The 24990-nt window shown below is 38.8% G+C and overlaps 1 protein-coding gene across 3 annotated transcripts in view; it reads right to left on the reverse strand.

The window, feature by feature from the left end:
* LOC149231281 (haloacid dehalogenase-like hydrolase family protein) overlaps window positions 1–24990 on the reverse strand; it is a 574449-nt gene that overhangs the window by 531595 nt on the left and 17864 nt on the right. For all 3 annotated transcript variants that reach the window (XM_089379150.1, XM_089379151.1, XM_089379149.1), the window contains exons 2-4: window positions 9046–9146; window positions 8851–8907; window positions 8582–8676 (exon numbers count right to left, since the gene is read on the reverse strand). In XM_089379150.1, coding sequence (XP_089235276.1) covers window positions 8582–8676; window positions 8851–8907; window positions 9046–9146 — 253 coding nt within the window. The remainder of the gene's footprint in view (window positions 1–8581; window positions 8677–8850; window positions 8908–9045; window positions 9147–24990) is intronic.

Raw genomic sequence — 24990 nt, forward strand, 5'->3', positions numbered from 1 at the left:
AAGTTAATGGAACTACTTCTCAAAGGTAACTTGGTTCAACATATAAGCAAGTATGTAAATGTATGAGCAATATGAAAGATATATTCAATGATAATCCACATGAAATTTAAGAATAAAAAGTATAGACCAGTGCTTTTCAAATACTTGCTCAAATGTAAATAACAAGTACTTGCACAATGGAAATGGAAATTCAAGTTACAATGACAAGAAATCCTGCAAAACCATTGTTAGATCAAGATATGAAATATAAGCAACAAGAAATATAAATTGCAAAAGTGAGTAGAGCTTGCACTTGTAAAGGGAATGCTTCAAATAGAAATAGACAATGACATCAATAAGCCATGAGCAAATAGATTTTAGAATGACAAGTACAAGAGACGTATAACAATATAGCAAATAAAATGGAAAATACTCATAAAGTAACTTGACAAGATAATGCCTAAAACTAAACTATGTGAAATGCAATTATCTTGGTCAATCTTAAATGTCTAAGGTGAGAAAGTCCCCTTTCAAATTCTTACCAAAGGGTAAAGATTGGGGTGACTTGCAAGGAAAATGGCCTAAGGAGGCACTAGTCCATCGTTAACGATACCCTTCCCAAAGTCCTTACAAATCCCACGTGTCTTCGTTCCTACGAGGGGACAAAGCCACCTCCATAACTGTAGGGTCGCATGGTTGGAACCTTACTCCATACCAAATGGAGGAAAAATCAGGAAAAATTTTGTTCTAAAATGTCTATATAACCAAGCTTATGCTTGGAGGTAATTTTTAGAGATGCAAGAATAATGCTAGAATGCTTAGTGAAAAGATTGAATGTTAATGAGATGCTTCCAAAGAAAAGTGTTGATAACAATACTTCCAAATAAATTGAAATGAACTATTGAAATAGTGCTCAAAAGAATATGCACCAACAACCCTAATTGAAAAATTTAAAGTGAAATGTCAACTCACAAGCTTTGAAATGAAAATTGCATGAGATCATAAGCTTCACAAGTTGCTTGTAAATAAGTGAGCTAAGTCTTAATTTGAAATTTGCTTCAAGTAAAGAATGGCTACAAGATGCTCCAAAAGATGTATCAATGAACAATATAATCAAAATGATATTTCAAGCACAGAAAGGAAACAATGGAGCATGTGCCAATAGTATGTGAAACAATTGCCAAGTAAGAGAAACTAGATCAATGAACAAATCAAAGTTGCCAAGGAAACGTAAAGTGCTTGCTTGTAATGTGTTGTAGCTTAAAGGCAAATAAACATGAATTGCTCCAAAGGATTGCAAATGTTGTAGCTCAAACAACCATGATAAAAAAATTTGATTACAAAGTTAAGAAAATGCGAGTGTTATGTGTTAAGTTTATGAATTAACCATGCGTGAGGTAGATTAGATCAGCAAGTAAATATGCATGCAAGTCAACCAATCATGCAAATTAGAAACTTAGCTAAAAAAAAGTCAATCCACCCAAGAATGGTCATCCCTCTAAATGAGGGGATGGGATGCCATGGGAAAATTCCCAAGCTCCGTCAACAAAAAATGAGATATTTTATTAGCTTATTGCAAGAAAAAGAGCCTCTCCAAGGCTTTCAATGAAATCAAGGGGAATCTTTACAAAGATTTCTAGTAATGAGAGCTAGATCTCCTCCTTGAAGAAGTCAAACTAATGGCAGATGAAGAGTACAAAGAGGTTGAATGATCAATAATACATGTCGTTGGGCCTTCTAAGTTCTAAGAAACTTGATGAAGTCCATAAGTGCCACAATGATGAATAGGACTCCCAAAAGTAGTGGACAATGAGTTGGCCCCTTGTTCTCCAAATAATAAACCTGTGGTGCTCCCAATGGGTGTGAGGGCACACAAGTAACCTCGTGGGCCTCCAAGTAGGTTGAAGATGCCTGTAGACCATCTATAAGGGCTCAAATGATGTGTAAGTGAAGCCACATCAGCATACAAGTCCTGGATCATCTGCCAAGTGTATGGTACAACTATGGGATCAGCTGGGCATGGTGAACCAAGTGCATCTTCCTCGTCCAGTAGGAGAATCTCGAGCAATCTTTGAACATCTCTGGGGATCCATGGAGTGTTGTCTACTGTTGTGGAAGTCCATGCCTCTCAACACACTCTACATGTGCCAATGTAGCCCTTGGGAGGGTTAGGACCCCATATAAGGAGACCAAACCCAAAATGGGTACTATCTGCAATCCTGCATAAGAGCCAATGCGTCCCCTAGCCTTCCAGTACAACAAGTCATCAAAGGAAATCGAGTTAAAGAGCTTACAAACCATGGACAACAGGTGGGCACTTCATAATGGCGTGTCCTTCCATAGTGGGCTTTGGCATGTGCTAATCTCTCCCATAACATCTTCCCTCATGCTGTTGATGTCTGACATCTATGACATCCTACTACTGTCCACCAAACCATTGTGCGGACTCTGATTCATCTGCTAACCCTGTAGCTAAACAATATTGCATCTGCGTTGCTGCTGATATTGCACTTGCCACTGTACTACCCTGTATTGTTGCCAACATTGCTCTTCCACTGATCTCAGGTTGCTGCTACTGTTGCAACTACTACAGCTGAGAACAAAACCTTGAATCAACAGTCCCTATATTGGCTTTGCAATTGTCTCATGAGTCTTTGGTTGCAACTAGCCTCTGCACTGTCTACTGAGTATTTGTTTGCGCCCTGACTGGTTATGCGCCCCTCAATAACTAATTGCAACTAGTCCCGCAACTATCCCTCAAGATCTAACTGCACCATGCTGACACTGATCCACCTGCTACTGAAAATGGTTCTCCACTATACCCATATGTTCTCTGAAATAGACAAACTTAGCTCTCCCTAGAGCTTTAGTGAGTATATTTGCAACTTTCTCTTCTGTGGGAACATGCGGTAGCTAAATTGTTGCACGCTACACACAATCTATGATGAAGTGATATCAGATATCTATATGCTTCAACCTATCATGAAACATTGGATTTTCAGAAAGCCTAATGCAACTTTGATTATCGCAGTAGATACTGGTCACCTCCAACCTCTGACTGAACAGGCTCACCACTATCTTCCATAGCCATATAGCTTTGCACGTGGCTGTGCTAGCTGCCATATACTCTGCTTCTGCAAAGCTCAGTGCTACTGGCTTATGCTTCCTGTTGCACCGAGAAACAACGCCTGATCTAACGCTAAAGCAACACCTTGATGTGCCTTTCCTGTCCACTGAACTTCCTGCCCAATCTGCATTTGTGATTCCACATAGTCTGACACCATCACCTCGAGTATACCTCAATTCATACTTGACTGTGCCACGCAAATACCTCAGAATGTGCCTCGTTGTTGTCCAATGCACTCTCTTAGGTCCCGCCATACACTGACTGAGAGTGTTGACCACAAAGCAAATACCTGACCTAGTATTGCCCAGATACATGAGGGAACTGATAAACTGTCTATACAGGGTTGGGTCAACGTCCTCGTCTTTTGATGCATCAATCTTCCTCTAGTTTGTAAACTTAGGCGTGGACATTGGTCTACAATCTTGCACCTTGAATCTCTTCAAAATCTTTGTAGCATATCTCCCTTGCCCAAGGAAGATCTCCCCATCCTTCTGCCACACTTCCAAGCTTAGGAAGTAATGCATCAGTTTGAAATCCTTCATGTCAAATTCTGCTGCCAGGTTCCTCTTGCAGTCCTCTATGAGCCCTGATGACCATGTCAAGAAGAGTTCATCCACATACAACACTAGGATAAGTGGCTCATCCGCTACCATCAAATAGTAAAGGTTGGGATCTGCGTCACTCTTGACGAATCACATATGCTACAAGTAGTTGTCAATCCGACCATACAATGCCCTGGGAGCCTACTTGAGCCCGTGTAGACCTTTCTTCAGTATGCACACATGTGTGCCCCTCTCATGTGTATTGGAGCCCTCTGGCTGTTCTATATATACCTCCTCCTCTATCACCCCGTTCAAGAAGGCTGTCTTTGTGAAAATTTCACCACTGAAATCCTGTTGCAACAATTGAAATTATTCTCCTAATTGTTAATTAATTTAACAACTTATTTGCTATGGAAAACACTAAATCGCACTTCAACCTTCACGAGTAAAACTGCTGAAAAATAATGGCGCTAGAAACTAAGAAATATGCTAGAACACACACATCAAAATTAACACAGTTATTTTTGGACTAAAGTCCCCAAAAAAACCCAACTTGGGAAAACTGGTGTAGCAGCTGAGGGTTTTATATTATCAAGCAATAGCGAAATTTTGAGTACCATCTATGGATGCCCAACTGGCAATCCAAACAACAAGAAAATCTGGCCCAGAACTGCTTCTAATCAAATCGTTTTGCCTATCTCTGTTGAGGAAAATGATTCTTCGACCTTCTAGAAGACTTTCCAAGCCTTTGGAAGCTGAATCAATTCCCCCCCCCCCCAACTAAATCAAATTGCTCTTTAAAGCTGACTGTGCAGTCCTCTGCGCTGCCTCACTAGGAATAACTCGACCTCTTGCTGCTGCCTCTCCGGATCTGGAAAACGTCCTTCGGATCATTGTCCTTGCCCCTCTCTGTCTTTGCTTCCCTTTGAAGCTCGAACTCTTTTGGCTACTGCCTCTAAAAAATCGAACTCTCCAAGGAAATCAATCTCTACAAGTTTGTTCTCCATCTACCCATCGACTTCTTCTTATAATCCTCTGTTCGACCTCCAATGACCAAGATTAAAACTTAATCAAGGGCCCAAATTAATTTCCGGTCGATCTCTGTGAGTTTCTAGATGATTCACATCTTATCTCAAATAATTCTGATTAATTAACCCCTTTCCCAAGTTTAGACTTAGGAAATAATTAAAAATAGGCTAATAATCTAATTGAGACACTTCTAGGTGGAATTTCTAGAAACGATTTGGGGTAACATCGGATGTGCTCTAGCCAAGAAAATTGGTGGACAGGCTAAGGCACATGAGATCTCCAATACCCATAAAGGGTTTGGGCAAATTCTAAATAGTTTGGGAGATATTAAAATAAGTAATAAAATATTAATGTGAATTAATATAAAACTGTGTTAGAATGGTCCAAAAGACATGGATCAAGCCAGATCTAATCTTAGCCGTTGATTAGGGACTTAATCTCAGCTGTTGATTTTTCAACAAGAAAAGTATAAGAGGAGGCTTGAGAGTCACTTGGAGAACACACCAAGAGATCAAGATTTCGACTTTTCGGGGCTGGGTTTGCTGAGAAAGTTGAGAGAGTGATCAGAGTTGCAGCTGAGGGGCAGTGAATACAAAAGCAGAGAGGCAGAGTTAGCACCGAGATGATCAGCGCAGTACCCGGAGAGAGGGATGCAAAACCAGCCAAGGGTTCACGCAGAGCCAGCCAGGGCTCACCTAGAGCCAGCCAGGGCTCATGCAAAGCCAGCCAGGGGCTACGCAGTGCCTCAGAGGGCCAGCATGGGTGACGCAGAGGGCCAGAGGGCTGACGCAATGCCTCCAGAGGCTGATGCAGGCCAAGCCAGAGTGACGCTGGGAAAACGCTGGGCCAGAAAGGGCTGACGCTGTCCCTAGAGGCTGACGTTGGGGTTTCGTGGGGCAGATTGGAGCTGTGGAGCTGCCAAAGTGTTTATACGGTGTTTCAGCTGGAATATCTGGAATATCTTGGGTGAGCCGGATTTGGCACCTAGATTGTATTCTGAAACTGCTTAACAAATCAAACCCTCAGATAGCTACATCGGTTTTCCCGCATTGGGTTTTTTCGGGGACATTAGTCCAATAAAAATGGTGTCACTTGTGTGCTTGTTTTTGTTTCCTTTAGTTGATGATCTGTAATGTGTTGAGCATGTACTTGTATTTATTTCCAGTATTTACATGGTAAATAACTTGTTAATTAACAAAACAAGTAGGTAGGAATAAATCAGTAAAGTACATGAAGGGTTTCTAACGGGTTAGACTTAGAAATTCCAACAATTCATTCTGGGTGGTAGCATGAGTCTCCCCAATGGTATTTGTTCCAGGTTGTAGCATGTGACTCCCTGATGTCGGGTGGAAGCATTTGGCTCCCTGATGATTATTTGGACCAGGTTGAAGCTTGAGACTCCCTGGTGAAGGTTTCTTAGCCTTTATTTGGCTGAGCTTGGATTCAGGGTGGTAGCAGTAGCTCCCCTACCATGAGTATTCTTCTTTAGATTCGAGAATGTTTAGCATGAGTCATGATGATTTGACAGGTACAGCAGTTTTGGCTTTATTGATGGAAATTCCTCCCTAGTTGAGAGGGAGTGTTGAATTTTTGAGCAACTAGGGAGAAATTTCCCTAGAAATCACTTTATATGGTTAACCCCTTTCACCCTTGAAGCGAATTATTTCTCAAGAGCAAATTATTTTTCATAAGAGCAAAAGTTATTTCAAAAATATTTTATAAAGCAATTAGACGTGCAAAATAAACTTAAGTGATTCAATTAGACATGTGCAAAATAAAATCACTTAAGTGATTCAATTAGACATGTGCAAAATAAAATCACTTAAGTTATCTAATACGAATGGATCACTCTAGGAGCTTCCAAACACTTAATTCAAAGAAGGGATTTTCCCTCAAAGATTTCTATATATTGAAGAGAAGCCTTCATTTGCAACACATCGAGTTCTCTCTCTCTCGCTTTGGTGATCTAGCTCTTGCATTGGTGATCTAGCTCTTGCATTGGTGATCAAGCCCTCACATCAGTAATTTACCTCTCTTATTACCAGTAGCAGATCTATTGCAGATTTGCAGATCTCTTATCATCATTGGCGGATCTCTTATTATCAGTAGCAGATCTATTGCAGATTTGCAGATCTCTTATTATCATTGGTAGACCTCTTATTATCAATAGCAGATCTATTGCAGATCCCTTATCATCATTGGCATATCTATTGTTTGGAAAATCTATTATCTGGCCGATCTATTGTTTGGCAGATCTATCGTTTGGCAGATCTCAGAACTCTCGTTCATAATTCTTTAGGCCTGGTTTTTGCGACAAGTATGATTTGTATCTAAACATTTTCAGGCTTGTCTTTTAAGATAGCCAAATTTCTTAAGTCAGTAGGTGAAAAGGAGGCATTAAATTGCTTCTCTGTTGATGATTTATAAGTGCAATAGCACATTGAGAATGTGATTTCTTTTCTTCTTGAATAGAAATGACAATTTTTTCCTCTGAATTTAACAAAAAAATAAATGCAGAATAAACACGATGAAATTAGCTAATTAATCATTATTCATTATTATTATTATTTATATTACTTCTATTATATTTTATATATATTTTATTCATAACAGTGTAATGTCTCAATACACAGTGAAGGTGGAAAACTCACATTGAGTACGTTATATAACTGCTGAATAACTGATCTCCTAAGGGCTTGCTTTATTTAAAAGGAAACTAAGTCATCTATTATGAATTTATTACATACCAATAGTACATTCCAAAAATGCCTAAGTACACATTTATTTCCCATGTATGACCATTATATCTAAAGTTGAATTTTGTAGCTATGGTTGGTCTTCATAATTTATATTTTAGCCCTTGAAAATGAAAATATAAGCCATGTTCTTCATGTCATTATTATTGATTAGCACTTGAAAAGATTAATGTAACAGTGAGATATGTTCTTCATGTCGGTATCAAAAGAGACAATTTTGAATTTTGAAATTTGAATTTTTGGCTCCAAACTTGTCAAGTCAGCCCTCCTTCAAGTCAAGTCAACCCCAGTGAAGAAACATCCATTTGGACAGGTAGAACACTATATATAGAGCACTCGACCTTCTCCACAAGGCACCATTCGACCTCACACAAGATAAGATATATTCTGGGTATCCTAGCGAAGAAGAAGGTGGACGAAGAAGGACAAAAAGGATGAATTCATCTCAATCATATCTCTCTCTCTCTCTACTTTGCACGTGTGACCTTTTGGGCATATATTATGGGCAGCAGGTCAAAATTCTAGGCAGCAGCAGGGCCGAATTTTTGGGCATATTCTGGGAGGCCGAATTTCGGCCTAGGTAGATCAGAGAAGGCCAAGTTTGTTGGGCAGAAGATTGACTTGAAAAGAGGGATGTTTAACCAGGTTTTACCATAGCATTGTTGGTCAGTTTGATCATCATAGTTGACTAGCAGTATTAGGTGTATCTCTTGTTGAACTAAAGAATTTGTCTAAGGAAAAGGTTGTTGGGTTTTTCCCCCAAGTGGGTTTTCCCAAGGTAAATCTTGTGTTCTCTTTGTGCATTGTGATCTCTATTGTCCTTGTGCATTTATGGTTGAATTTTTGAAGTGTAATTGCTTAATGATAAATTGAGAGTGCTAAAAGAATATCTACATCATTAAAAGTAATTATCAGTTTTTTAGAAATTAGTGTTCGCATCTATTGCACTTGAAAAATCAACATCTAACACTATATGAATAACCAACATACAAAATAAATGAGTAGATGTTCCAATCTCTTGTTATTCAAAATGGTGACAGCTACAACTTTCAGAAAAAGGAAATTCAAGCAGCCAAGTTTAGTGTGATGTCTAATGCCATACTAAAATAGCTTTATTTATCTGTATCAAAAGGTTCCTACAAACTTACTTTGATTGATGCAAACCTGCAGCTGCCAAGTTTGCATTAACCTTTATTCGATCAGCACTTGATGCAACCGCAACCTTCAGACCCTCATTTTTGCACTGCAAGAAATCTTTCTAGGCCCATTTAGCACTGAAGAAAATATGAGAAATTCCTTTCTGATACACACACATTTTAGCTTTAGCTTTGAAATGTAGTAAACGAGATCAGCAGTTAATATAAATTGCCATTAGACATTCTGTTTCAGTCAATCTTAGTTAGCTTGAAAAACATACCTGCAGAATTAACTCCAAAGACCCTGGGTATCCGAGTCCAGAATTTGGCCTAGCATACTGAAATGAACATACTATGTCATCGTACAGATAGTTGAAAATGGAAAATAAATAAATCCATAAATGAGCAACATGTTTGACCTTTTTTTTTCAGGATTATAGTTTCATCAAAACCTTACTAGAGAATAATCATGGTACCTTCTTGAGGTAAATTTCAAAAAAGCGTTTCTTTGCTGCCACGGGATCAAAGTCTTTCACACTCTTTACTCGGGCAACTCCTCCCAAAAAATTTGCTTCCCCTGTTAAGTTAATTTGACAAAACCAAAATGATGATTACTTTTAATTTGTAGGATTATTTCAAAAGGGTTCCCTACCTGCAAGGGATGAGCCTGTTTACAAGGCTTAATTTAAACAACGCTATGGAAGTTTAGTTCATTATATATTATATGCAAAAGAATACAACAAAATAACAGTCACTGAAAGCTCTTGTTATGTGAATACAAATTACAGAGAAGGACTCAGCTCTAGAATAACTCTTTATTTCTTCACATTTACACTACCTTGAAAATTGAACTGAATTTCCATATGAAATTACTTCCACATCAAAAGAAACCTGACATTTCAAGAGTGGAAACAACTTATGAAAAGGGTTCAAATTGTTCTTATCCCTTCCTGCTAGACTGCAGTGATCAACTTTCCATTGTAAACAGAACAGTCACATGCAATACTTTTGGTGACATGAGACACCATAATACTGAATGAACATAATAACATACCCAATGTTACAACTCATATTTTATGAGGTTCCACATTGTAATTTTCATCATAATGATAGAGAGGTACTACTGGTTGCTTGGACCTTTTGGACCGACTTGAGAAAGCATCTTCATGAAGACCTTTCTCTTCTTGGAATTAGTTGATGGAGGTTTTTAGTTTGGGGAGACTCATTTTCTCTTTGTTGGATGATTATACTTGCTGGTTTTGTTGAGAAATATAGCTCAGACAGGAACTTCCTCACAGGTTCAATGTGAACATGTGAGTAGTTTGAGATATTTTTCAAAAGTATTTTCGAAAAGTAATTCTATATTGTAATTCACTTTAGTTAAAAAGTGAGCAACTTATATTTAGCAGTTTAGTCTTAAAGTGTATCTCATGCATGACTTAGACTAGGAGTTCTCAAAAATAGATTCTCATCTAAAAGTATAAAGATAGGTCCAGGTAGAGACTTTCATCAAACTTGAGCAGTTGAGTAGTTGAGCAACTGAGAGAGGAGGAGAGCAGGGATTCAGGAAGAGGTGAATTCAGGCAGTGGGAAACAGTCCATTAAGGTAATGTGCATTTCCGTACAGGTTTGTGGAATATTTTTGTACAGACTTATGGGAAGACCGTATGGGCTGCCCAAAGGCCATACAGCAGTTTCCTGCTGTTTCTGGTTTTTTCCAGCAGGTTGTTCTTTCTCAAGTACGTCGTAGAGGCTCAGTTCAGAGTGGATTTTGGTATCTGTGCAAAATTGTTTTTGTGGAAAGCATGTGGAGGTTTCCTTGTAAGTTTTTTGAAGAAATGAAAAGCCGATTTAAAGGAGAATTCCCTGTGTATGTGTGACACTACTTTTCCAATTTTACTATTAAGCTATTGTGTGATTGATGCTATGGTCTGAAATTTAATTTCAGCATTAATTAAATTCAGCAATCTTCTTGTTTGATTGAGAGTACAAGGACATTAATCACCTAAGGCTTGAAATTTTCATAGGTTTTGTGGTCTTCTCACATGTGTTTGCCTTGTTGATCAACCCTTGGTTGCCCATTTGATGGTGATGGAGCATGCTATCTCATCATGGTGTAGTTTTGGACCTTGGTACACTTTATCTTGGATGTGCTACATCTTGTAACTATATGTGATTGTGTTGTATTATTTGTGTCACGAGGAAGGGATGTACCTAGACTAGAGATGTTTAGCCCTTTACGTGCAATTGAGCCTAAAAGTGTATCTCATGCATGACTTAGACTAGGAGTTCTCAAAAAAAGATTCTCATCTAAAAGTATAAAGATAGGTCAAGGTAGAGGCTTTCATCACACTTGAGCAGTTGAGTAGTTGAGCAACTGAGAGAGGAGTAGAGCAGATTCAGGCAGAGGTGAATCCAGGCAGTGGGCAACAGTCCATAAAGGTAATCTGCATTTCCGTACAGGCGTATGCAACATTTTTGTACAGCCTTACGGAAAGACTGTATAGGCTGCACAAAGGCCATACAGCAGTTTCCTGCTGTTTCTGTCTTTTCCATCAGGTTGTTCTTTCTCAAGTATCTCGTAGAAGCTCAGTTCAGGGTGGATTTTGGTATCTGTGCAATGCTGTTTTTGTGGGAAGCATGTGGAGGTTTCCTTGTAAGTTTTTTGAAGAAATTAAAAGCTGATTTAAAGGAGAATTACCTATGTATGTGTGACACTACTTTTACAACTTTACTATTAAGCTATTGTGTGATTGATGCTATGGTCTGAAAATTTCAGCATTAATTAAATTCAGGAATCTTCTTGTTTGATTGAGATTACAAGGACATTAATCACCTAAGGCTTGAAATTTTCATAGGTTTGGTGGTCTTTTAACATGTGTTTGCCTTGTTGATCAACCCTTGGTTGCCCAATGCCCATTTGATGGCGATGGAGCATGCTATCTCATCATGGTGTAGTTTTGGTACACTTGTTTACCTTGGATGTGCTACATCTTGTTCATGGATGATGGCTCTCACCCCCAAGGGATTAGATGACGGTGTTAAGAGGTAGATGTTTAATGATGTTGTTGGAGTTTCCTAGCGATTATATGTGATTGTGTTGTATTATTTGTGTCACTAGGAAGGGATGTACCTAGACTAAAGATGTTTAGTTCTTTACGTGCAGGAGGCCCTTAAACTTTGTGCCCACAATCTCCAACCTCCTCCTAGACTAGACTTTGCTCAGCAGATTACTTCCTTTATGGTGATTACAATGACCCTGGTAGCTAGGGGCACCAAGAGACACTGATAACAATATTGCCTCTGACTCCATATCAGTTAGGACCTGAGGGAACATGCCTCTTTCATAGATACCTAAGAGATATTGCCAGGCTAATCTCTTATCATCAAGCAGATGAGAACACCTAGACATCAGTGGCAAGTTACTTCTTCCAGATAGTAGCACAATGGACAGTTCAAACCTCCCTCCCACTCTTCCTTGGGAGACCATTCTATCCTAAGTTTTCTTCATTCTACCTTGCATGTTAGGAGAGAGAGATCTCGTGGACCACAATCTAGTTCCTAGATCCTTTCCCTCTATACATCTCCCTCTTATTACGGTTTCCCGCACTCAAAGTTGACGATATTTCATGTTTTAGAATAGATCTTAGGCTTTACTTTACTTTATTGTTCTTTATATAGGAGATATTTTTGTACTTATGCTTTGTATTGGCATCATTGTACTCAGTGGTTCCACTGACCTTCTTTGTGGTCTTCTACTGGACATTAATATAATTATCTTATCTACATGGCCCTCTTGTCTAAGATGTGTGGCGGAGATATAGTTGATGATTGAATGGATTAGCATTTTCTATTATCCCCTTCACTTATGATGGTGATGTGGTTGGATGATGTATGTTGTGGTAGTGCACTTTTCCTTAGAGGGATATTCCTAGGTGATATGACTTAAAATTGTGACAGTTGTAGGAGGTTACCTAGGTGGAAATTTGTTTAATGATGTAGGTACCCTTGTTGGTGTACTTTTCCTTATATTTAAGTTAGAGGAGGGTACTACATGCATCTTTGATGATCAAGCATTTTCCTAAGATTTGATGAGGTATTAATCAAGTTATAGTCCTTTGTTGGTGTGCCTTAGGTTTAAGCTTACATTAAGCTTCTACTTTCATTGTGTTGGTATCATGGAGGGGGGTTAATGCTAAGAAGAACATCTAATTTACATGGTACGACACTTGATGGCACTCATCCCCTCCACATTGGCACACGTGCTCATGTTGATTTAATCAATTGGTGACTATTAGGAGGTTGGACTATAGTTTTATTAGAGCATTAACCTTTGTGCACACATGTTGAGGTTGGTTTAACCATTCAATGGTTAATTTACTCCATTTTATCTAGATTAAGGTTAACTGCTTGAGCGCCCTACTTCACTTGGTAACTATTCACGCTTGAAGGGGTTTACTTGGAAAAAGATAGAGTTTTGGACAAAGCACTCCCCTATTGGGCACAGTTGTCAAAGTTTGCATCCATTCTTTTATCATTATTGGAGAGGTTGGCATGGTTCTCTAGGATGCGATTCATATGGAGATTATTTTATTGATTGTGGGTGATTGAGGTAACTACATGGCATGGCTTTGTAGGGTGCGCCTCTCCTAGGTGCTCTCTCATCATTATTGCATAGATATTTCAGTTGTGTTATCACCCAAATTGTATGTGCATGATAAAATTCCCAAACCACTATGCACAATCTGATGGGAACCTTTAGGAAGGTCACCCACGTAAATTTTAATTTGACCCAATCACGGTTTTCAATCTCAATAAGTTTCTCAGTTTCTTGTTGTTAGGGTTTGATGTTCATACACAAATGCATTCAAAAAATGAACTTATAAAAGAATACACATTGGATCATTTACTGCAAATGCTAAATGGAAACTAGGGAAAACAAACACATTATATGACACAAAAGAATTCAGGCAATGAACCTGGAAAAACCGCAAAGGAAAACCAGTAAAGAGAAATTGCAGTATGAGCCCATAGAAAAATAAAATGAGACTACTGCAAATTTCTTTTCCAACAACAATCCGGAAATCGGGACACATCGTGTCTGATTGGGACACGATCCAGATTGACTATACAACAGTTGACTATACGATTCCAACAACAAAAAGTCACCTGCGCGGCATTAAAAAGGCGAATTTGTTGTTGTTTTGTTTCGCTTTCAATTCTCTATTTTGTTGTGGGTTTGTTGTGAGTGTTTTGAAGCAAGGAGCAAAGGGTGTGGGAGCGTTTTCAAGGAGATTCAAGAAACAGGTATGTGCATTTCCTCTCTATTTTTTTTGCATTTTTATTACAACAACTTGCATATGCATTTCTTTTAGAAATTTTTGCATTTTTGGTTTATTTTTTTATAGTATTCGTGGCTCAATCAAGGGCAGGGGGGAAGGGGCAAAGGAAGGGGAAGAATGTCCCCATTGGAGATGCCCCTCCTCTCCCAATTTCATCATAGTCTGCTGCAAGTATTCCCTCTATTGCAAGTAATGTTGAGGGAAGACTTCCTCCTCAATGTAACATTGAAAAATATCCCTTGTGGAAATATGTCACAAGAGAGCAAGGGCCAAGCGGCAAGGTGAAGGGAGGAGGCAATGTGAATTAGAGATGCAAATTTTGCCACAACACTTTCACAAGCACATATTGCCATGTGAAAAGCCATTTGTTGGGTTTACCAAGTTGTGGAGTTGGAGCTTGTACAAAAGTGGCTCTACAAAAGAGGAAAGAAATGGAAAGAGAGTCCAATGTTGATATGGCAAATGTGGCTACAAAATAAAAATAAAAACCAAGAATGATGACCCCCTTCCATTTTTGAGGAAAGGTAGCAACAAATTCCCATTTGAGAGTTCTAGTGGAGGACAAGCAGCAAAAAGAAAGGCAATTTCACTTGGTCCAATGGATAAGATTTTTCAAAAGGAGAAACAAGAAGAGCTTGATCTCACCATTGCCTTTTTTTCTATCAAAACTTCATATCCTTTAATGTTGCACACTCACTTCTATTTATTGAGATGTGTCGAGCTCTAACTCAAGGGGCTCCATCAAAGTATGTGCCTCCTGGTTCAAAGAAGCTTAGAACCGCATTGTTGACGAAAGCAAAAAAAGAGATGCAAAAAATGCTTGAGCCTATTAAAGCATCATGGCCAACATCTGGGGTTAGCATTGTTTCTGATGGATGGACAAATCCAGCACGGCACCCACTGATCAACTTCATGGTGTCTTCCTTGAATGGTCTAGTTTTCTTCAAAGTAGTGGATGCACTTGGAGAATACAAGGATGCACAATATATGGGTGAGTTGTTTATTAAAGTTATTGAAGAGGTAGGTGTTGATTCTTGTGTGCAAATCATTACAGATAATGCACCCGTTTGCAAGGCTGCTGGCATGATTGTGGAAGCTACATATCCACAAGTGTTTTGGACACCTTGCATTGTCCATTCATTGAACTTAACTCAAATCCATTGTTTCTTATGTGCTTTGGATTGGTAACATTATAGAGGATGCACGACATATCTGTAACTTTGTATAAAATCATATAGATACCCTCACTATCTACAAGGAGTAAAACAATCTATCATTGTTGAAGATTGCGAATACACGGTTTGCCTCTTCATTCATCATGTTGAAGAGGTTGAGGGAGGTCAACACCGCTCTTGGGGCCATGGTTATTTTAGAGCTTTGGTCATTTTGGAGAAAGACAGATCAAGTAGCCTCTAAAAGAGTTGTTAGCACTCTATAATTTCCGAGGCTGTGAAAGAAAACACAGAGGTAACCACAAACCACTTTGGAAGTTGGGATCTAGCCCTACTAGCTTCAGAGAGGGCTCTCTCTATGAGATTTAACTTTGTTGTATTTATATATTAGGCTAGTTGTGAAAGTTCAAGGTTTGGTTTATGAATTGGTTTGGTTGGGATAGCAAGGGAAGAGCCATTGGGCAATGGAGTCTACAAACTTAATAGGGATCTGTCTCAGATTTTCAAAGGAGTTTCACAGGGCAAGGTAGCTGAACTAACTAGATCCTTTAGATTTAAATGAAATGTAATAGAAGAAAAGATATAGGTTCAATTGAAGCTAAAGAGCAGTTAAGAATTCTTTAACTTGATATCAGAAGAAAACATTTAAATTATCCACAGCCAGAATCAGAGTGTATCTTTCAACAAATTTTGTTCATCAACTTTCTGTAAAATAATTCAGATTTAAGAACACATAAGTATGGAAACAAAGAAATAAACACATAGACAGTGAGAGAAGTACTTCACCAAATAGTCCAACACATGAATCCTGTGAAGAATGTTATTTTTATTACTGATCAACCCAATGAAGCTTGAAAAATATACAATAGCTTTCTTCTGTACAAAAACCAACCCTTCATACTTCAAAAAGAGAAGTATTTATACAAATTCTAAACTAAAATATCTTCAAAAAATATCAAGATTTATTACAAATATCTTGAAACGGAATTCAATATTTTATTACAAAAAGTATAAAAATAGACTAAACTGTTTAAAAAATATCAGTCGCCTGGGTGCTGGTGCTGTTTCTGGGCCTTTAAATGAGCAATGTTGTTTGTCCTACTGGCAGATGTGCTGTGTTGTCCCACTTTTCACTGCATTTATTTTGATGACTGTTGTGATGAATGTGCAATGTTGTCCTCTGTTCTTTTGTTGCTTGCTACTTAAAACATGCTAGAAAGGTCCTCCCTGTCTTCTTTTTCTTTGTTGCTTCTGTTGTTCTTTTAGTTTCATCATTTTCCCCTCTTTTTACATTAATTTAATTCCACTGATATACTATTGGGAAATTTGGGGAAATAATTTTTAATCATAATATATCCAGAGCAAAGGGGCGATTCTTTTGGAAATCTCATTGTGATCCATTTTAACGATGAAAGCCAGGGAGACCGATTCTTTCAAATTGTGAATGGATGCACGTGGAGGGGCCACGTGGCAACCGGGGACTGAAGGAAATGAACATACTATCGGGACAGTGGAGGCGAGAGGTGACATGGAGGTGGGAGATGATAGCGGGAGGGTGTGAGGATGAGTGGTTTTCGGAGGGGGGTATGAGCGGTAAGTAGTAAGTGAGGGGGGTGCGAAATAAGGTAAGAGGGACACGTAACAGCGGGGCCGACGGGGAAAACCACTTTTTCGGACCCCCCCCCACCGATAAAGGTAGGATGGCAAGGGGGGCCGAAAAACACTACCAATCGTTGATTTGGGCGGAGTCAATCTGGGTCGTTCAAAGATGAGGAGCTTTTAATTAATACGCAGCCTTTGAGAAGGGACGGACCTGAAAGACCTTTAAATCCACCCTATAACATATCACATCCACTAGGGGCTTTCGCCTGATCGCAATCGCATTGGAGGGGAGCACATAGGACTTTAATGTAGACGCGGACCCGAAAGCCTCTCAAATCCACCCTATAACATATCGCATCCGCACTGGGACTTAACCACAAACTCGGACCCAAAATCTTTCAAAATACAATTTATAATCCTGTCGAATCCGGAAGGGGGCCGTGTATTACATGGGGGGGCATAGGACAGGCGGACCCGAAAACTCTAAAATATAGCGTAAAATCCTTTTGGATCCGTCGCAATTGCAATATTGAGGGGGCTGGCAGAGTTTGTTGACATATGGGAATTGTGATTGCCAATAGGTGGAATGAGCAGGAGTAATAGGGGATATGACATAGAACTTTGTGATATGTGATATGCGATAATGGGATTGCACACGCAAAAGAGAGGAGGAGACGGGTGATTTTTATATGAGCCTTTGCGAAATGCGATATGGTGACACGTGGCCTACGGACCGGGTTTATTGCATCAGGAGTGGTGCGGGGTTTATGTTATAATATATGGTTGGGGCTTTTAATAAACATGCGATATATAATGTGATGCGATGTAATAAAAGGGATTTTGGCATGATTTGTGATATATGGTGGGAAATGGGGAACACGGTTAGAGTTATACAAATGGAATGGAAATGTGACCATGGTTAGAATGATATAATATGGAAATGCGGCTAGAGTTGGATATACAAAGGGCAGATGGATTAAGGCTAGAGTTTTGGAATTAATATGATAACAGAGGAAAAATGGATCACGGCTGGGGTCATACGAAGGAAATAGGAATCTGTGAAAATAGGGTGGTACTTTGTGGGTCCCGACTAGAGTTAAAAATCATAATTGCATATTCATGATGGGGGAAAAGATTTTTAACATAGGATAAATGTAAATATAATTTAAAATTGTAGCAGAAATAGTTCTCGGGCCTTTATCTGCTTTTGAAGCTCAAACTTCGTCCTGGCCTACCTTTCAATCCAGGAATCGGATTTGAGCGTAGGATATACCGTTGGAAAGCTGCTTTTGAGAACTTTTTGATGAAAACACTTGCAGTGCAATCTGATCCAAACATTGGCATGCAAAAATCCCCTTAAATCCTAATACTTGGTGTCTCTTTGGAAATAATTTGCAGGATGAAATATTATTTACAACATCTCAAACATAATAGGTAAAACAATAACTCATCCTATAAAATTTATAGGACCCTAACAGTGGCTCCAGCTGGGGATGGCACTCTCCTTGTGAGGTGTCAAGAACACCGTAGACTAGTAGCCTGATCCATTGGGCTGATCCCAAATCTGCAACCTGTTCTGCCATAAAATATCTGTGACTAAAACTCTTAAACTGAAATCAAAACCATTCTGCAAACTGAAATCTGAAATACCTACTAAACTGAAAGTTGTACTGCTATCTGAAACTGAAACTGACCATAATGCTTGAAAAGATGCTCAGAGTGTTGAGCTTATTTGCACACACCTACTCACTCTAATCTGATGAAATGACTGTAATATCAGGTAATAACAAATTTCCAATGCAACCAGTCACGCAGATGACTACTAATTTGAAGCTTGCATTCCATTTCTCCAAATAGAAAAATAAACACAAAAAATGGAAACTCAAAATTCTGACTGGAGCCTTCTTCATAATCCATAACCAACATAGAATTCAGTTTTGTTAAAGGTTCCAATAGGTTTCCAAAGGATCCTCAACATCATGGAGAATTTCTCTTGGTTGTACTATGCCTGAAAATAACTTCTCATATACTTCCTCAAAAATGTATCTATCCCTTTTTGAATTTTCTGGCATTGTGTTTTCAAGGGATGTAAGATTATAAATACTGTGTTTATCATCTATAGGATGTAAAACAACTTGTTGTTCTTCAGCATCTCCTTGAAACTCAATGATACAATTCTTTTGTATTGAAAAGATGATTGGTAGAATTTGTTGGCAATTATGTTCATCTTCATGTGACTTTGTTTGAAAACTGGCCTGTGCAGGTTCACTATATACATTGTCCACACATACAACTTTAGAAATCTAAACTTGACAATCTTCTCTTTGAAATAAAATTTCAGAAAGTGAAAATTCAGAAGAAAAAATTGAAAGACAATCCTCATCCATATCATGATCAGATAAAATTTTGCAAGGTTGATGTAAAGTATTAAGTATTGGTTCCCAGGAGACTATATGATCTTCAATCTCATGGTTACTTAATAACTGTGATTTTTGAATAAAGGAGTCTCCAATGTAACACAAAACAGGGTCATCATCTATATAAGAAGGTTGTTGCCCCGTTATGCTCATTTCATCTTGCTTTCCTGCTTCATCAATGATCTTATAATTTTCTTTCAACTCTTCAAATGTAGCATAACATAAAGGTAAAGAGTTATTATGACTTTCTTTCAACACCTGAAATGTGGCATAACATAGGGGTAAAGAGTTACCATCAGCATAATTTGCATTGTTTTCTTGATGTTCAATGTCTAAAATATATGCATGCTCATCTATTTCAATATTTTCATCCTGTTTTTCATCATTGTCATAAGTAACACACACATGGTGACTGTTTTCCTTAACTGGCTGAAATTTAACATCCTCTTGTTGATAACCTTCCACTGGTTGTTGTTCTAAACTACTTTCAAATGAATACACAAAACAACCAGTTTCTAACTTCTGGTGATGTGACCCAACAACCTCTCCTTCTTCTTCCATATTTGCTTGAAAAGGAGGTATCTTTTGTTGTCCACTAACAACAGGTTTATCTTGCAAAATAAATGTGTTCATAAACCTTTCCATGGTTTTCATTAATGTCTCTAACTTAAGGTTTAATAAAGGAGGAAACTCCTCTTTAATTACTTTCCTTCTTTCAGCTTCCATTTTGGATCTTTTAATCAATAGGTTTATTTCCACATCAATAACACTTTTTTGCATGTCCTCCAAAGTGGAAGGGTTTCTTTCTCTGAGATAATAGGCAATCTCAGCATCAAAACCATCTGGATAATGAAGCATAACCAATCTTGGGGGAGGCTTTATATCAGTAGGTATGGAATCATAAACACTATTGAATTTGGTTGAGAAATCTTGGACTGTCTCATTGAGCTGCCTTTTTAGATTCCAATACTCATCCATAATCTGAAAAGGGTTCTTTTTAACCTCCCATCTATTAAGGAAAATGCTTTGAAACTGTTGGAAATTAGGAATACTTCTAGCTGTCAAACTTCTATACCATTTCCTAGCTTTTCTTGAAAGGCTTTGAGCAAACAACCTCAATTTGACATCTTCGTGATCGACTTCCTCCAAGTCAATGAAGTCAATGATTTTGTCTACATGTTTCCTTGTTGTGATATTAGTTGTACCATCAAATTGAGGTAGCATCTGTGTTGAGATTTTTTGTTTTAATAAAATAGGCAAAAAATCTCAGTAGGTGACAACAATCTTATTTGGTTGCTATATTAGCTCTATTTTGTTGGGAGTGAGTTAGTGCATCCTATATTTGCTGTAGGAGGATTTATGAGGCAGTTAGATCCTCTTAGCTATAAAATAGGTGTCCAGACGGATTGGGTGGTGTATGTGAGAGTTTGTGAGGAACTGAATTATCATGTAATCTCCTGTTTGATAATAACATTTTGCCGATGCCTATTTTTGGTGGACATAGCCCAGAATGGTTGGGTGAACCACGTAAAACACCTGTGTCTCTTTTATGATGTATTTATCTGTTGTTGCTTGTTTTTGTTTAGCTGCCCACTGACTGCTCCAACAATTGGTATCAGAGCTAGTTGGAGGAGCGGCGCAGTTGGAGGAGCAGCGCAGATGCATATTGACTGTTTGTTGGTGGTGCGTATCGCTGGTTAATTGGCTGTTGGTACATGTTAGCTGCTGGTGCGTGTTAATGCTGATGCGTGATTGAGCCTGCATGGAGGTGTTACATATCAGAGCTGTGTGAACCTGCGTATTGGTATTGCTGCGTGGAGGTATTACATATCACGCGCTGACCAGAGAAGCTGCGTGGAGAGGATCGTTGCTGGTGGATCGTGTGTTTGAGCTGGTATTACCTGCGTGGAGCCTGCAATTAATGCGTGAGGGTGCTGGTATGTATCAAAATAATTTGTATAGATCGCTGGTATGTATTTATTGCGTGAAGTTTGTGCTGGTGCGTGAAGGTGCGTATGACTGCGCCGGTCGAATATTGATTTTGTTCTGAGTTAATTTGCATTGGCGCGGAATTCGTTAACACAGTCGCGCCAAAATACTGAAATGGCGCAGATCCGAGTCAATTAAGCGCACCAGTGCGCCAATTTTCGGATCGGCGCGTATTTTAGAGGTATACACGCGCCAAAGTGTCAACACTTAGAGCGATTTTTTGCTGGCGCGGTTCTTGTGTTCGTCAGCAAGTGCCAAATTTTATTTACACTGTTTTTAATTGAAATCTGAGATTCAAACAGAAAAGCAAAGGGGTTTGTTTTTTTTTTTGAAATAAAAGCAAAGGTAAACTAAGGCATAGGCGTTTATTGAGATTATTTTTTTTTTTTTAAATTGGAATTGGAGATTCTTTGATTTTTTAAACGAGATGGCGAAAACTCAGAGTGCCCGATTTGAAATCGAGAAATTTAATGGCAAAAATAATTTCGAGATCTGGAAGGTAAAGATGCATGATCTGCTGGTACAACAAGGCGTGGCGAAGGCGCTGTTGGGGACAGATGATGAGTGGAATGAATTGGATGGAAGAGCCTTGAGCGGAATTCGATTGTGTTTGGCTGATGATGTTTTATTTAACATCGTGTCAGAGAAGACTGCAGCTGGTTTGTGGACGAAGTTGGAGAAGCTGTATATGACAAAATCCTTGACAAATCGGATTCTCCTAAAGCGGCAGCTATACAGTTTGCGAATGAAGGAAGGTACTTCCATTACTGATCATTTGAATGTTTTTAATACTCTAATGGTACAATTAGAAAGCATAGAAGTAAAATTTGAAGCCGAGGATAAAGCCATAACTTTATTGTGCTCGTTGCCTGAGTCGTGGGATCATTTTGTTACTTCTATAAGTCTTAGTTCATCCGAAACCATTGAATTTGATGATGTCGTCGGAGCTTTGTTGTCCGAGGAGACCAGGAAGCGGTCGAATGCTGACACCTCTACATCAGAGGCAATGATGGCTAGAGGTCGTTCTAGAGAAAGACGCTCTGGTAAGCGCAGCGATTCGCGTTCAAAGTCCAAGGGGAAGAAGAGTAAAGTAAAGTGTTGGTTCTGCGGCAAATCAGGGCATTTGAAGAAGGATTGCTAGAAGCGACAACAAACTTCTAAAGAAGCTTCATCGACAGAAAAGAAGGAAGCGAACACGACTAATACAGGTTCAACATCTGGTTCAGGTATGAGCGACGAAGTCTTATCAGTTAATTTGTCAAATCATGATCAACATTGGTTGTTAGATTCCGGTGCATCAAACCACATGTGTATTCATAGAGACTGGTTTAAGACATATAGATCAGTGAATGATGGAGTCGTGTACATGGGTAATGATGTCACATCTAATATTGTGGGAATAGGGAGTATACAGCTGCAAATGTTTGATGGGACAACCAAAATGTTAACTGATATAAGACATGTACCAGATATAAGAAAAAATCTAATTTCACTGGGGGCACTTGATACAAATGGATATAAAACTGTCATTCAAGGTGGAGTAATGAAAATTTACAAAGGTATTTTACTAGTAATGAAAGCTAAGAAAGTAAGAAATCTGTTTCAGTTAGAAGGAAGAACAGGGTCAGTTCATGTGTCTACCGTGTCTGAACATGACAGTAGTTCCATTCGCCTATGGCATCAAAGGTTGGGCAATATGAGCGAAAGAGGGTTAAAGATTTTGGCTGATCGCAAGTTACTTCCTAATCTAAGGTCTGGAAAGTTAGATTTCTATAAACATTGTCTGTTTGGCAAACAAAGTAAACAAAAGTTTAAAACAGGCAAACATACTAGTAAAGGAATACTTGATTATATCCATTCAGATGTTTGGGGTCCAGCACCTACAACCTCGTATGGTGGCTCGTCCTATTTTGTGTCGTTTATTGATGACTTTTCTAGGAAAGTGTGGGTCTACATATTGAAAAGGAAGTCTGATGTTTTTACAGTTTTCAAGCAGTTTAGAGCATTGGTAGAAAACATCACTGGTAGAACTATAAAATGTTTAAGAACTGACAATGGTGGTGAGTTTACCTCCAAGGAGTTTGAAAACTATTGCAAGGATGCAGGGATCGAGAGACATAAGACTACTATTTATACTCCTCAGCAAAATGGAGTTGTTGAACGCATGAACAGGACTCTTTTGGAGAGAGCAAGGAGTATGCTGAGTAACGCTGGTTTGCAGAAGGAGTTGTGGACAGAAGCGGTGGCTACAGCTTGTTATGTGATAAATCGATCGCCATCGACAGCGATAGGTTGCAAGATTCCTCAAGAGGTATGGAAAGGTCACCCTTGTGATTATTCTAAACTCAGAGTGTTTGGTTGTGATGCATATGCTCTAGTGCCTAAACATCAGCGAACTAAATTAGATCCAAAATCAAAAAGGTATATCTTTGTTGGGTATGGTGATGGAACAAAGGGATTTAGATTGTGGGATCCTACTACCCGCAAAATCATCATCAACAGAGATGTAAAGTTTGATGAATCCTCTCTTGTACAGTTAGATGTAGATAATAAATTGAAACAGGATGATGTATCTGATTTCCAGCACATTCAGTTTGACAGCACTTCTAATGATAGTCATGAAGACCATAGTTCAGATTCTAGTCATGAACAGGTTTCAGAATCAGATTATGAACAGGGTTCAGATGTAGGTCATGAACAGGTCTCAGATGGTGATCATGAAGAAGTTCCTACAGATGGTAGTCAGCCAATTGCGGAAGCACCAGAAACATCCTTAAGGAGGTCTACAAGAATCAAATGCCCTCCGAGAAGGTATGATGATTATGTTACTTCAGTTGCTTTGACCGCTAACGATGATGAACCTTTGTGTTATCAGGAAGCTGTAGAAGGTTCAAAGAGTGACAAATGGAAAGCAGCTATGAAGGAAGAAATGATGGCCTTAGGTAAGAATGGCACATGGGATCTGGTTGAACTTCCGAAAGGCAGGAAAACTGTGGGATGTAAATGGATTTTCAAGGTGAAACAGGGTGTGAATGATTCAGAGGACAGATACAAAGCAAGGCTGGTTGCAAAAGGATTTTCTCAGAAAGTTGGCATAGACTTTCATGAGATATTTTCACCAGTTGTTAAAATTGTTTCAATTAGAATTGTGTTAGCGTTAGTTGCTTTGCTTGATTTAGAATTACATCAACTAGATGTTAAGACTGCATTTTTACATGGTGATTTAGATGAGGAAATTTATATGGAACAACCGGAAGGGTTTGTTCAGCATCGCAATAAGAAATTTGTCTGCAGGCTCAAGAAGTCATTGTATGGTCTGAAGCAGTCGCCTCGACAGTGGTACAAGAAATTTGATTCTTTCATGTTGAGTCAAAAATATATAAGAAGTGAATATGATCATTGTGTTTACTTTAAGCAGTTAAGTAATGGCATGTTCATTATCTTAGTGTTGTATGTTGACGATATGCTTTTAGCAAGCAAAAGCATTGAAGAAATCAACAGGTTGAAGACTCAGATGGCAAGGACGTTTGATATGAAAGATCTAGGAGCAGCAAGACAGATTTTGGGCATGGAGATTTTCAGAGACAGGAGCAATGGTAAGTTGTGGCTATCACAACAAAAGTATATTGAGAAAATACTTGTGAGGTTTGGTATGAACAATGTGAAGCCTGTTCGGTCCCTTTAGCTTCCCATTTTAAGCTTTCTTCCAGTTTATGTCCTAATACAGATGAAGAAAAGGATTATATGTCTCGAATTCCATATGCAAATGTAGTAGGATGTTTAATGGATGCGATGGTTTGTACGCGACCAGATATTTCACATGCAGCTGGGGTTGTCAGCAGGTATATGGCAAATCCGGGTAAAGAACACTGGTCAGCAGTGAAATGGGTGCTTCGGTA

The sequence above is a fragment of the Pinus tabuliformis genome, chromosome J, assembly GCF_031772625.1.
Source record: "Pinus tabuliformis cultivar Carrire ecotype Pingquan chromosome J, CPIR1, whole genome shotgun sequence".
Taxonomy (NCBI): Eukaryota; Viridiplantae; Streptophyta; class Pinopsida; order Pinales; family Pinaceae; genus Pinus; species Pinus tabuliformis.